This window comes from Triturus cristatus, chromosome 10 (genome assembly GCF_964204655.1).
Source record: "Triturus cristatus chromosome 10, aTriCri1.1, whole genome shotgun sequence".
NCBI lineage: Eukaryota > Metazoa > Chordata > Amphibia > Caudata > Salamandridae > Triturus > Triturus cristatus.
The window spans coordinates 1,118,833,350-1,118,848,755 of NC_140593.1; the positions used below are offsets into that span (position 1 = coordinate 1,118,833,350).

At 45.0% G+C, this 15,406-nt stretch overlaps 1 protein-coding gene across 2 annotated transcripts in view; it reads left to right on the forward strand.

The window, feature by feature from the left end:
- Positions 1–15,406, forward strand: part of LMF1 (lipase maturation factor 1) — a 1,132,479-nt gene that overhangs the window by 1,078,218 nt on the left and 38,855 nt on the right. For both annotated transcript variants that reach the window (XM_085629342.1, XM_085629343.1), the window contains one exon: positions 10,030–10,142. In XM_085629342.1, the coding sequence (XP_085485468.1) occupies positions 10,030–10,142 (113 nt within the window). The remainder of the gene's footprint in view (positions 1–10,029; positions 10,143–15,406) is intronic.

Genomic DNA, 15,406 nt, shown 5'->3' on the forward strand with positions numbered 1-15,406 from the left:
CTTCAAATTAATCTCCCTTGAACACAGAAAGACCATCACTCGCGCCCTGGTCACCAGCAGACTCGACTACAGCAACGCACTCTATGCCCAAATAAACAAAAACCTCACCCGCAAGCTACAGAACATCCAGAACGCCACCACAAGACTGGTCCTCAACCTGCCAAGACACTGCCACATCTCCCAGCACCTGCGCACACTCCACTGGCTCTCCATCGAGGCTAGAGTCACCTCCAAGATGCTCACCCATGCACACAAGGCCCTCCACGACACCGGACCAGAATACCTGAACAGCCTAATCAAATTCCACGCAACCCAAAGGGCCATATGATCAGCCCAGCTCTCCTACCCCATGGACCCCACACCAGAAAGACCAGATCGGGAGGCCGCTCCTTCTCCTTCCTTGCGGCCAAAGCCTGGAACGCCCTTCCGCTCCACCTCAAACAGACAACATGGCTCCCCATCTTCGCAAGAAACCTCAAAACCTGGCTCTTCTACAGACCCCCTCCTTGATGGACTGGAACCTGCACCCCCCACCCCCAGCGCCATGAGAGCCTTACGGGTGACTAGTCGCGCTAAACAAACGCTTGATTGATTTATCTGATTGATCAGTTGAGCTTCTCCTGTGAAATCCTTACGTTTTGAACTCTGCGTGCCTGACTTTGGGAAGGTAACTTATTTAGTGGGTCTAACCTAGTCCCTGGATCTGGGCCGCACCCCACCCATCACGATCAGTCTGAACTTGTGACTTTGTCCTGGTTTAGTGCGCCCTGATACCCACTGTTAGAGCTTACTGCTTCTTAAAGCTATTTATACTTAAACCTTTAAAATTGCATATCTCTGTTCTACTGATTGGATTTTTTCATTTTTTTCTCATTTTCTTTATAAAATGTTACTCTTTTTTTCTAAATTGGTTTGTGATTTTTCTTGTGTTATGTTTTCACTTTATTACTGTTTGTGTGCTGCGTAATTTTGCCTCTAAATTAAGCCTGATTACTTTATGCCAAGCTACCAGAGGGTTAAGCACATGTTAATCTAATGACTTTTGTGGTTCACCCTGACAAGGATTGTGGCTGTTGCTTGAGAAGGCAAATCACCAGTGGCGGTCGGTGACCCTCTACAGTGGAGAGGCGCGGAGGGACAGTGACAGGCATTATAATAAATCATAATGTCTTTAGGCTCAAATGCCAAAGCTCTCAATCATGGCTCGTTAGCAGATTTCTGTTAATAACGGGCCGTGACTGAGAGCCCTGGAGTTTAGGCTCAAGGCAATGTGAATTTCTCACAATGCCTGTTAGTGGGACAAAAAGATCATAAATAAATGCAAAAAATATACTAAACAAACTTCTTCGCCCTCCGTGCTTTCTTCTGGAATGCCGTCAGTGCGACGGCACCTTGGAGCCTCAGCCAACTCCTCTCTCCAAATCCTGACGCTGCTCTCATGCTACAGATGAGCGGCATAAGAGCAGCGCCAGGATTGGCTGGAACGGGCTGCCTCGACGCTCCTGCAGGCACTGGGTGCCTGTGGCTGCTCTCCACCCAGCTGTCTACGACAGCTTGCTGGAGAGGTTTGCTTGCGCATGTCAGGCTGGCCGTCTCAAGACAGCCGACCAAAGTGACTTGCGCAGTGGAAACTGGTGGAGTGAGTATTAATCCACTGCTGCAGCCCCCTAGCACTGCTCAGGCTGCGAGCAGTGAAAAATAAAATGGTAATTAATTTTATTGTTGTTTTATTTTTCACCTTTGCTGTACTGGCAGTAGGGGTGTGACGCTCCTCTGCCCTAATGGGGTGGAGGGGTGGGACTGCCACTTCAATTCTTCCCGCCCGCAAACCAATAACCCAAATTCTTACAGCATGTATGTGTAAAATACACTTTCACTCCTTGGGGCATCTTGACACTGAATAACAGATTTTTATTCTTAACCAACTCAATGGTACTCACTTCATGCACTTTGGAAGGATAAAAGACTGAGTGTACGCAATGGGATTCAAGCCTTTGACCATAAGGGCAACACAGATTAGTCCACTGAACCACCGGGCCTGTTTATTCCTTGCAAGTATGTACTATTGACTAGTAGCCAATCTCCAGGGCCAGTAATAATCGGATTTGACTATGTACCTCACAAAGAGGTGGGCCAATAATGGGTTTACATCTGATCTGTGGCTAGTGACCAAGAGACTGATCATGTAAGCCTTGCTGGCGCCTAAGACTTTGCACAATCATTCTCTAGGCACACTTATGTCTAGCCCTGCACACAGTCTGCTGAGAAAGTATGGCAAAGGGTAGAAGCATCATAGCCAACGTGATACATTGTAGTATTCTTTTCTGGAACCTTTTTCCCACTGCCTCAAACTTGTAAACATCAAAACGAAAAATACTGGAGAATGTAGCCGAGGACACCCAACCTTTGACTCACAGTACAAGGTACGCCATAGAGCACAATGCTATTTGTATTCAAGCACTTTTCTCTATTAGCACAACAATTGTGTTTTGTTTGTATCCTATCCATTGAAGGTAAACGTACCGATTGGTTTTTTTTGTCATTCCTGATTTTGACTTCACTGTTATTCCTGTGTGTACATTCAGGTGTACACGGGGAGTAAGATGGCTTTAGGTACCAGCAGCCATTGGGCAGTTATGCTGTTCACACTGCAGTCTTGCAGGCTCACACCTTGCCACAGACCATGTTTAGGCTGTGAGAGGGCGAAAAGAAGACCAGTTTCTCTGCAGACCCATTTATCATGTAAAATACAGTATATAAAGGAACTGCTGACTGTATAATATTGGGAGGGTTCGGTAATGATGCCTTGCTCTGCAGTTGCAGAGCATAAGGGCTAGATCTGTCAGCAGACAGACTCTCCCGTGGGATGTCTGACAGTGAGAAGGTAGAACAGCTTGGGACGTGCAGACAAATGTGAGTTAGTAATTTTATCCCTGAAGAAGTGATACAGTGCGGCTGCACTTCGTCACTTCTTCATCATCAGATGATGGGGCCTGCGGCAGGCTCGTCCCTGCTTACTAGTGTTCAATCTGTGGGCTGCCCGTGGTCCACAAAGGGGACCCTACTAAGAGGGCGGCCGGCTTAGTGCCACAGGAAGGCACATGAGTCAGCTGAGTAGGGTTCCCCGGTCTAGGGGCCAGAGTACAGTCGGCTGCGCCATTTCTGGCCATGGTGGGGGAGGACAGGGGTACATATACCTTCCCCCGCCCACGGTGCAGCCTCTTTCTTGCTGCCCGTCTCGCTGTTTCTTTATTTGTCAGGAACCAAGGCCTAGGTAATTGGCCATTCGAGCGTCGCTAGACTGGCACGGTGGGCTGAGAACAGAAAGTGGCGTCATGGCTTCTCCGCTACCGAGATAACGTGGCTAGTTTACCCGGGTATGCGCTGGAACGAGTTGATGAGGAAGCTGCAGCAAAGATCTCTCCACCCCATATTCTGGTCATACACTTGGGAGGGAATTATCTGACTGCACAGGGGAGGAGAGTACTGCTTCAAGACATGAGGGACACCATGTGTCAGTTGTGCAGTCAGCTGGGGGCATGTGAACTGTGGTGGTCTGAAATTACACTTCACCCAGTGTGGCAAGGAGCTCGATCTGGGGACGCCATTGAGATCTCACGCAGGAGAGTGAACAGCGCTATGCGGAAATTCACAGAGCAAAGGGGATTTGGCTTTATCAGACATGGTTTACTTCACACAAAGTCTACTGGATACTGGGAGGTGGATGGGGTTCACCTTTCAAGGGTGGGCATGGACTTATTCTTGCTGGACCTTGGGGAGGCCTTGGAAGCAGCAGGATGTAAGTAGGAATATCTGCCTTGGTGGGGGGCCCTGGTTGTGACGGTGGCCACCCCCAGAGCTGTGGAGGAGTTAAAGGGCGATCCAGAGTCTGCAAGGTTCAGAAGGGTACTATATGCAGCAGCACAACAAGGGTGCAAAGCCAAGTATACCCATGGATGTCTTAGCGTTGTCCCCTGGAAGAGCGATGGCGCCCCGTTAGTTCTATGGGCGGTTGTGGGCCTGAGCAACCAGGGGCTGCCTGGAACGCTCCCCCCCCCCCTTTGGGGGCGTGAGTACGTGCGTGGACTGGCGGTCCACTGACGGGGGAGGGGTGGCCCCTCCCAAAATTGGTAACCACCGATTGGCGACGGCCACGGTGTAATTTGGCTCATCAGGCGGGCAGGCGGCGTAGGGGCTGGCCTGCCCTTGGATCGCCCTTAAGATAACCCACCATGTCGGCATATTTGTTATGCAAATAAACCTGCAGCAATTTTCTCCACTAACAAGGTGTCCTGTGGTTTATTTATGTATTTTGGTGTACAAAACTGAGAAGTGTTGCCAATATTGGCACTATGCCTGGCATTGTCCGCTCGTGTGTTGTGTGCGGCTCTCCATGTCTTGGAGTCTGGTTTTGAAAGATGTCACCCAGCGGGAAGGGCACTGCTGCCGATGCCTGCTTCAAAGGCTGCCACACACACATACATACACACGCACAGCAGACCAGTTCTTGAGTTCCATTGCATTTTTATGCATCACTTCTGGAAGTGGACTTGTTGATTGCACTGGAGAACGAGCTGTCTTCTTCGGTGTATTTACAGCTGGGTTTCATTGGCTGTTTTGTTTGTAAGAGTTTACGGAAATTACTTTGTTTCTGCCTTAGCTGCTATTGAAATAAATAAAATACTTTTTTTCTGATTTAGCTGCTATGAAAATAAACAAAAGAAAAAGCATTATTCTCTTCTTCGTGCATTATATGTTATTAAATATTTCCTTAAGTATTCTGCTTGAAATCACATATCTGCAAAAACTGTTTTCAAAGCAATTGCTCGTGAAAGGCCGCAGCATGCAGTGGGGGCATCTGTTTAATGCTCTGTTTCGTGTGTATCTATCTGCATGTACGTATTGATATTTGTAAAGTGCACAGCAGGCTAGGGAGCAGCGCACAGGGGCGTGTGGCTCTAGGGGGACACATGGGATGGATGGGACGACATAAGGACATTTACAGTGAGTCTTTGGCCTTTTCCCGTGGAGCAGGAGCCCTGGTGCATATATATATATATATATATATATATATATATATATATATATATATATATATATATATATATATATATATATATATATATATATATATATATATATATATATATATATATATATATATATATATATATATACACACACAGAACGAGCAATAATACCACAGTCCAGTTTTAAGTCAACATCATTTAAAAGTTTAAAGCGGTTTTTGTTCACTCAATTTCTACTTTAGTGCAAAAAAATCTATATAAGAAGAAAATCCCAGTTCTGGTTCACAGACTCTGTGTCTTCAGGGCCTCGCGTTTTTTTTTCTTCTATTGGCCGCTTTAGATCCATTTTGATTTTTAAAAAGCCTAATTTGGGAGAAAAAACCTCGCTGCTGTGTCCGTGAGGTCTCTTTCCAGCGTAGGAGGGTGTGAGGGACCGAGCCGCGCCCGGCGCTGGTTCAGCAGAGGTGACCGGTTAAGAGGCTGACAGGGGCGCCTCCTGACAGCCGCGCGGGAGCGGCGTCAGGGACTGTCTGTGGTGCGGCTCCTGACAGGAGCGCTTTGCACCTCATCAGCCCCTGACACACGACACTTCACTTCACCGAGGGTTTCCTGGCGCTCCCCGCGCCCTCCGCTCTCGAGGAAGCGGGCAGGACTTCTTAGCGCCAGGGGACGGGAGTCCGGGGGAAAGTAGGCCCGAGGCCTGCCGTGGCTGACAGCCTTCTCAGCCATCACGTTTGCCGATACCTGGCGGCCCTTGTGTACCTTCGAACGTGTTTCCCAGTACCCCGTCTGAAAAGGACGATTGGTCTGCGGAACATTTTTTAATTGCAGAAACACCAGGAGTTCAGTTCGAAACCATGCCCCTTTCTCTCTCTCTCGGGCCCTGACTTGTGTTATGTAAATACACCGAAACGTGAACGATTCCGATTGGTGAATGTCAAATATATTGGTCATAGAGACATTTACAATGTTATTCAACATACACAACATCATTAGCCAGGAGCTATTGTGATGACACGTGAAAGCCCATGGTGCTTTAAGTCAGCCCAGTAGTGAGTCAGTTGGACAAGCTGCAACCCAGCGGATTTATTCGGCTTTACCTCACTGTTCTATTGTCATCAATTTTCTCATTTTAATTCAGAAATCATTTTCCAATTTCTTTTTTAAAATGGTATAGTATTTAAATTTTACATCAGAAAGCAACATTTACATTCTGGGGTGGGTGCCCGCAAATAGCCCACTTTGCTCCAAAATATCACAACCCTTCAGCTGTACCCTGAATTCTATGAAAATTACGTCTTCTTTCTATGAATTATATTCTTCATTTTTTTTTTAAATCCCTCTCGTCTCCATGCATTGTGGAGATTCTTGAATCATTTAATTTGTGCTTTTATTTGCCAAACCTTCCACAATAAAAGAGTATTGCCCTAGATGGTCTAATCTGTGTGCATACTTACAGAGATGAGATCTTCAAATTCAGTGCTAAATTCCAGATGATTCCTCGTCAATTATTTGCACAAGGGTACCCCAACTTAATTCTGGGTCTGCTGCTTTAGAGAATAATTGATATCTAAATTTGCTCCCCCAGATTGACTTATCCACCACTTACAAATGATTTATTTTTCTCCCCAAAATATAGCTCACATTGCCTAATTACGCTATCCCATTATTCTCATACTGATTGATCCTGCTGCTCTGAAGTAATTTATATATCAACTCTCCAGTGATACCCTACGAGCTTCCTATATTCGCAACTACCGCACACCCAATCACATCCTAGTTTCTTTAGTCTGTAATCTGAAATTCTTCTACATGAGGTGCTGTGCTGCTTCTTGGAGCTTTATCCTTACTGTAGTAAAAAAATAAAATAAAAAAGCACGACCAGTTCATTTCTAATGTTTAGTGCTGCCTCGTTCATGTCGGTGGTAGTCATCGCATCGTGGTTAGTATCCAAGCAGTTTGTGACCTAACTAATGCAATGCCAAGAACTAATAGTGTGGAGACTCTACCACTGTGGGGAATAGACACTGACCAGTGGCGCCCTCTGGACACCACTTCCCGTGGGGAGGGGGGGTCTGGAGGAAAGGCAGGAAATAAAGAATGCAGGGGCTAGCTTGGGTGGGGGTGGGCTCCTGCAATGGTACAACAACAACTGGACTAGAGAGGGCATGTTTAAAAGAAGAATATATTGGCCCCATTATTTGCATCTGGCTGATCCTTCTTGAATCAGTAAAGAAATCCCACAACTATGTACTGACTGTTGACGTGGCATCCATGGCTATTATTAGACCGGAGCGGAATGGATGGTATATTTCAGAACTTGTGGAACATTTGTGGTCTGAAATGTTATGCAAGAATGTTTGTGCTTCATTGCCTATGCTGCTTATCACCCTCCTGGAGTTTATAATACTGAGCTCTGGGATCCAGAGGCATGCTCCCTTGAAGTGTAACGTGCATCCTTCTAAGTCCCCTACCTCAGGGGATGCACCCTTGCTGTATAATGTGCATCCTTCTAAGCCCCCTTACCTCAGGGGATGCACCCTTGCTGTATAATGTGCACTCTTCTAGTCTCTAGATCTTGATCATGTGTTGTGCCCGGCAGCACTTGCATCCTAATTTTTGCCTCATACAGTGAGAGCCTGTACCCTTTGTGTGGAACTTGTCCCCACGTTTCTCGCTCCAGATTCAGAAATCTTTGTTAAATGACGATCCAAGTAGTAAAGAGTAGAAGAGCTCTGGGTTTCTATTGTATTCTCAGGCAACAGCTGAGTTACCAGTACTCACCTAGGGCATTCCCCTAAAGTTAAAGCTCGGAAGTCCCAGGTACACAGATACAAGTATAGCACAAGAGCCCCCCTTCCTTGTGAGCAGAATTACCCTACCTGGCTTCACTATTAATTTTCCAGAATACTGTCTGGTTGGCCCTATTGCCAGTGATGTTTTGAGAGTGTGGTGCAAAAAAGTAAGCTGCATAATTTTCTTTAAGGTATTCTTCAACTTTAGATAAGTTAATTCTTCTTTCTAATTTTTTTCAACATCCCATGATAACCCCACGATTCTTGTTACCTGCTAGTTATCATCTAAGCGACGTATGATGTGTTTTTCCCCTCTTTATTCTGTTAATTGTTTTGACTTTTCACTTTCAAAACTTTATTCGATCTTACAATTAAGATCATAAAAGTAAATAGGAGACAATTTAATCCAAATCAATAAAATAGACAACAATTCATTCCCAAATTCGTCCTCAAGATATCAGAACAGTAAACATTTTGAGTGTCCCAGAATAGACAGTAACGAATACATCAAAACGTATAAAATTTTGGATAAAATGCAGGTTATTTAAAATATATAGATTAATCATCTAAAATCCAGATTCAGCTGTTTCCTCTTGCCCATGCCCGCCCACCAATAGCGCGCCACTGCGCAGCAAACTAAAGGATCGGGCAATGACTTTAAAAAATATAATGCTACTCGACACTGTAGCAGTGTGATAAATCAGAGTGTTTCAATCTTTTTGACGGGAAACCCAACATTAATGGGAGAAGGTTCAAACGAAAACGAATTAAAATAAACTTGTGTTGCGTAAACGGGATCCCCTAGATACGAATAACTACTGTCTACCAGGGAAGGGACCAGTTGATAAGTGAGAACCGACAGTTTAGTATAGTTCATCTCTGCTCTAAAATTTGTGGCCCTCTTAATAAAAATGCCCACCAGATTACCCCAGGATATTTTTTTACAAAATAGAGGATCTTTAAATAATTCTATTTGACCCATGTTTGCCAGTTCCCGCTCTACATAAGTTAGCCATTTGATTTTACCACGGTTCTCTAGTTTTAGGCAATCTTTGATAATATTTTGTGTTAGAATCAAAGTGTCCCGGTTCCAAATAGAGCACCAAAGGAGAATTGGTGCCAGCTTGATCGAGTCGGTAATATAAGGTAAATCCAACTCAATGTGAACGATGAAATTCGAATTGGATTGAGATAGGGACAATAATGACTTACAAAACGTATTTTCAATGGCTTGTAGGGAGTCAATGGGGGCCATCCCCCACACCCCAGCCCCAAAAGTCGCTTCAGATTTTGCTTTGGCCTGGTAAATCTTCTTGATTGGGTTTAATGGCTTAGAACCCAGTTTCTGTGAGAAAGCCTTAATCGCAATTAGACTTCTTTCAAGACCCAGCGCTCTTCCCGCCACATCTGATTTTTATCAAGTAAGAAAAGGAGTCTACTATCCCAATTTTCCATCTAAAAACTGGGTATTTTATCATGTCTTCCTGTCCCTGTCGCAATTACAAAGGACTTGGTTTGATTTACTTGGAGGTCCAGTGAGGCCATAAAGGACCTATAGGCTGAAATGAGAGTCTAGAGGCCTATCCCTGTTCAGGCAATAAGTACAGCGTCATTGGCATAAGCCAAGATGGGAATCCACCATGGGAACATCCAGAGTTGTAGTCATAAGTGCCTTTTCCACTCCATTCGTGTACATCGAGAAAAGTAACGGAGCCAGGACACAGCCCTGCCATACCCCCCTTAAGATCTTAAAAGGGCGAGTGCAATCCCCATTTTTCCCGTAACGCACCGAAGCAGTAGCGTCTGAATATAGCTGTCGTATAAAATTGATAACTGCTGGTTCACAGCCCATCTCTTCCATTATGTACCAGAGCTTGAATTGGGAAACACAATCAAACGCAGGCGAGAGATCCATAAAGGCAAGATAAAGTTTCCCACCCTTTGCCCTAGTGTATTTATCCACAATCAAGGAGAGGTCCAGACACTTGTCAACAGTGCTTTTACCTCGCTGAAACCCATACTGGGCTTGCATTAAGATGTTCTTCTCTTTTACATCTCTGACCTTTGTTTCTGCTTGTGGCATTAGCAAAATTTGAGTAGACATCTTGTTATGAAATATAACCCAAATCAAGCCTTGTACCTGTGGTATCTGCTCTCTTCTCCATTCCCTCTCATTTCTTCTTCCTTCGTGTTCCTCCTCTCAGACCTATGAACAGAATGAATGGGTGATCCATCTGGCAGGAAAACTCCTAGCCGCTGGCAACAGGACTTCACCTCTCCTTCAGAGCAATCCATTCTTGGGCAAGAAGCCTCCAAGGTAAGATCTGGAACAACCATGTTAAGTTATCTGATTCCTAGCAGATCACAATGCTTTTTTTGTTAAAATGTTTTCTTTTATAATTTATCTGACTTCCGTTCGTTTTTACATTTTCACCTGCATTTAAATGTCTATGTACTTGTACTGCCACATGGTCATACAACTCCTCTGTATGGACAAATGAAAATACTATACTATAGATATTCACTGAAATTGATTGGTCAATGACAATGTAGCTCCTGACACTAGCATTCCAAGTTTGTTTATGAATACTGGCTACGTCGGGTGTACAGGAGTGGGTTGATCCAAGCTTGTTTGTATCTGTAATGCTTGGTTTCATCAGCATTGTCTTACCAAGAGCCCCCGCAAACCCGGCTCATAACCATATTCTCTCTATCTTTAAAACTAGATCTTTTTGAGAGCCTCAGCAAACATTTTTCCTGGCACTAGGATTATCTTCGGCTATTTCCTTCCAAGAGTCTTAGAACTGAAGGCTGTGGTTTCTTCTCCTCCAACCAATATCGAACAACTTGGCTCGATAATTACAAATAATCTTATTTGGTTTTCATGACTTCCATCATGGATTTGGTATCTTTGAGGCACTAAATATGAATAGATTGAAAAGCCTTAAAATCTGAATGGACTGTTGACAGATCTTTAGTACCAACATCTAGTGTTTCTTGGCAGTAAAGGAAAAGCGTCTACTTCGAGTGCTGTGTGCTGCTCTAGAAGTACAAAGGACCCTCACATTGCCTTCTAATCCCCTCTACCAGATACACATTGAGGGCCATACAAATTCATAATCCATCAATATTCCCACCACTACCACATATCTGTGCTCATTAACACCAAAACAATAATGTGTTCCTTCCGTCATTGGACAACTGGGGTATCCTCTGACCGAATAATTCTGCCACTCCTAACTGCTTTTACATTGGAACATGGTGGCAAATAGTGTTGGACTCCCCTGAGACAAATCAAGGTATGGCCCTCGGGGTCGTGCACCCCCTCATCAGGCAGGAACAGCACGCCATCCTGCCTCCTTGGTGACAAACAGCCTTTCACTGGCCTGTCGTTCCAAGAATAAGAGCAGCATGGTAAAGGATACAGCAAATCAACTGAAGACCTAGTAACTCTCTAGTGGCCGAAACATGTCTACTTGAATCTTCACTGTGGCTGTGTTTGGCGTTATATTCTTTTGCATTCACACAATGCAGAGTTTGTACAACAGTGGCCATTCATGCTCAAGGTAATAAAGTGACATGGTGATCACTCCTTCTTTTGAATGACAGTGTACAGAACTACCCTAGTCCAAAACCCTCCTGTTTCCACTGAACCACAAGCCTTTTCGTACCAATTATAAAGGTTTTTGGTGCAGTTACCTCCTATAAACATCAGTCTGCTCGAGGTAAGGCGTTATGCTCCATTACAGGAGACCGCCTGCTGGAGCAACTACAAGAAGCTCATTTTTAATCAGTCACCTGTTTTTCATTTAAAGTTTATCACACCTTGGGAAAAAAAATATATATGTAGGTACAATTTCTGAGCTTGTAAAGAAGCCTTCAAACTTTAGAAATTTCATATCGGTTGCATTAACTCATTCTGAGGCTCCCAGGGCAGTCGGAGGTGCCGAGTTTCCATTAGTGGTGTGAGCTCCGCAGAGCGCAGGATGGGGCTCTCGCCCGCAAACCAGTCCTCTTCATAAATGAGGCGTGCTAGCAGGCTTAGCCTGGCGGGATTGGAAAGTAATTAAGTACTAAATCTCCTTTTTTTCCAAATTGGAGAAACATGGAGAAAAATTAAAAAGTTCTGTTTTTGCACCATGCCACAGTGGCATCACATCTGGTGCTGGTTGACCCCATTGGAGGACTAAATCCGGCCTGACATTCAGAGGCGTTAACAAGCGGAGCTGGCCAACCCCTGGCCCGCCAAAGGAGTCTTTCCTTCTCACTTAGAACTTGTAGCAAACTCACAAAAGCAAAAGATAGAGTGAGAGCAGCCATGGAAATACTGCCAAATGCAGACTCAGAGGTTTGTGTACGATGGTTACTTGGAAAACCATTCCAATATAGGGTTTTATTTAGAGTGTGGGGGTGAATATTCCATCACCGGTGTGGCGTATGTCCTGTTCACTGTTTTGCAAGTGCATTATTGTCTTTACCCTTGTAATACAACAGACAGGACATCTGCCACTTTTTCACAGGGTATCCTGTACGCAACCTCAAAACAAGGCCCAAAGTCTCAAGATCTGCACCTAGCTTTTGTTTCTGAGTGGCAGCTTTTGCATCTTTTCTTTAATCAATTCAGAATTTTAAGACATTGGAAATTGAATTATCCAACTTCTACTTTTGCCAACAGTTGTTTAACCATAAAAAAGAACTCAAATGAGCGTACTCCTGCAGCTTATTATTTCATCTGGTTGCCTTATAATGTCCTTGAGATGTGATCAGAGACTCGTCACTGCTGATTCAAGTGATCTGTTGGGGGGGGCCCATGACTAAAATCTGTTAAATTGGGATAGCCTTCTTCGGCTGCGCTTACGTGGACCGCAGCACAAGAGCCCGAGATGAGAAGGACTCCTTGAATTCCATGGCACATGGGTACCCTCTGCCTAGAACCCACCTGTGAAGCTCACAAGCGAAACTATTTCCTCTGCCAGATGTCTTGCCAGGTCAGTCACCTGCTTTGGAGTGTGGGTATCCTTGCACTAAAAATCTCTTTACTTGTCACATGCCACAGGGTGGATTCGGCTTCTCGCTCTTTTGTCTATGACAACCTCCACTTGGGATCTGCGATTCAGAACCAGACAACAGCGCATTACTTCAACTCACTCAGCCATCTTCCGACCATTTTAGGACATTTTATTGTTTTTTCATCCCAGGTATTTTTCCAGTTTCATGACCATTGACTTTTGCAACGCGCAGCGGTCCCTTTGTGCGGCTAATGAGCTGGCAGGCCACTACGACCCATCTGCGTCACCTTAAGGGAAGGTGTACCTTATGCACTGCATCACTGCAGGGCTTTCTCTAGGCACCTCTTTTCTAGTGTTGGTGACCATCTGACCTTGAAAACGTTACTCCTGTTTGCACCAATGGTAGGACTACCCAATGACGTCCTTCATTATAGTTAGCAACTAGTGCGAGACAAAGTCCACGTGAGTTCTGCAGGTTCTACAGAGGGATTTTTTTTCTTATTTACACTCACCGCGCCTGTCCTGACCCTGAGGGTGGGACTCCTGGCCCCCTCCTCCTTGATCTCAACCAGGGGCAGGCTCCATCTGCGCGTTAGACACTCTGACGTCTTCTGTGTCTGTCTCTTCTATCACCTTTGAATGTTGGCAGACACAGCACACCAGTCCAGGGCCTTGGCCCCTTAATAACTGTCCACTGGGTTTACTAACACCCATTGCAGGTTTTTGGCATTTTCCTAGATCTTAACAATAAAGCCTCGTTGACAACACTTATGAGAGTTTCTGTTGAGGTGTTTCTCAAAGACAAATATAATAATTCATAGAAACATACATTAAAAACAAGCAATAATTGTATTAAAAGATTTCACATTCATCTAATTACATCCGAGTTCTGAAATAGGCAATCACAATGGCAATCTCAATTTTAATGCAACTGTAAAACAAAGTTGTTAGTGCGACCAGTAGAGTTTGGATAAGGAATGTCAACAAGGAAGGGTATGCCTCGCCACACCAGGGGGTGTCACTGAGGCCGGATGTTGACATTGTCAGGTGAATGGATGGTGCCTCAAAATCCAACACTTCATGCAAAACTAACGTTAAAAACTGCAGTGTCCAAAGACTAAAGGAGGCAAACTTTACAATTAGGAATCAAACACTGTTGCATAATAAATGTCAACAGATTCCCCAAAATGTAGGTTTCTCTTGAGCTTGATGCCAAGTGTTCGTTATGTTAGCTAGGTATTTGAAAAGCGCGCGGCTACCCTGTGGAGTCTCCCGGCGCTGCGAAAAGGCCACGTAACACAGAACCAAAGAATACCAGAAACTAAGACCTGCCAGGCTAAAGTTGAAAAATCCATGTTTTTAGTTTCTTTCTGAAGCAGAGGAGATCCTGTACCAGTCTCAAAGAAAGGGGCAGGCTATTCCATAGCTGCGAGGCCACCACTTGAAACGATCTGCCGCCCAACGGGGCGTGCAAAAACCTAGGCGTAGACGTCAACAGCTGTGCGGAGGACCTCAAGGTCCCTTGTGGAACATAGTGCTGGAGCCTTTTTCCAAGATATGGGGCCCCTATCTTATAGAAGGCCTTAAAAACCAAGACTAACGCTTTAAACTGAATCCTTTTACAAACTGGCAGCCAGTGCAGTGAAGCCAAGAGAGGAGTCTTTCGTGTCCTGGACCCTGCCCACAAAATGGCTCTGGCCGCCGCATGCTAGGATTTTGTTCAGTTTTTCTCACGAACATGCAGTCACTAACTTGTTGCATGACTACAAGTGACGGAAGGCTGTATGGGGTCAACAGCGATGTTTGCGGGACATCAAAGTAGGGCCTGCATGATTTCCATGGTACCCAGCACTGGGCAGGTGTGCACTGAGAGGCAGCCAAAAGAGAAGCAGTCGAGGAGCATCAAAGAGGCAACTGCAAGCGGCCTGTACTAGGACTTTGGAAACTTGAAACTTCTCCCCACAGATGGACCTTTGACTAATAATAGCCGCATAGATGTGGTCCCTAGAGACCTGGGCGAATGTAGTGTGTGCCTCATAAATGCAATTCTTCAATCATGTCTAAGATGGCAAAGTTAATAGTCCTCGTGTTAACTATTTGGTTAGTAAAACCTTGGTAGTCACCCCTCTGTAGGACACTAATCTGTCTTTTCTTTAAATAATCAAAAGTAGAACACAGTGCTCTTACCAATAAAAATATATTCCTTTAACTTGTCTGACTTGGGCAGGAGCTCTCTGTAAGCGTCAACACCCAAAAACAACATCCAGCGAAAAGCTAAAGCAAACAGAAAATCTTAGACGTTCTTGCACCGAGGATGAGGAAGCTGGCAGTAGGTATGGCCAATGTTATTACAAAAAGTGCAGGGAGCAGCTGTTGAGAAGATCGCCAGAGTGTTTGAGCAGATGCTGGAATAGATGGCCTACCAAGCTTCCCATGGCCTACCAAGCTTCCCATGGCCTACCAAACTTCCCGTGGCCTACCAAGCTTCCCATGGCCTACCAAGCTTCCCATGGCCTACCAAGCTTCCCATGGCCTACCAAGCTTTTGGTCTGAGATGAGTGCTTGGGGAGAG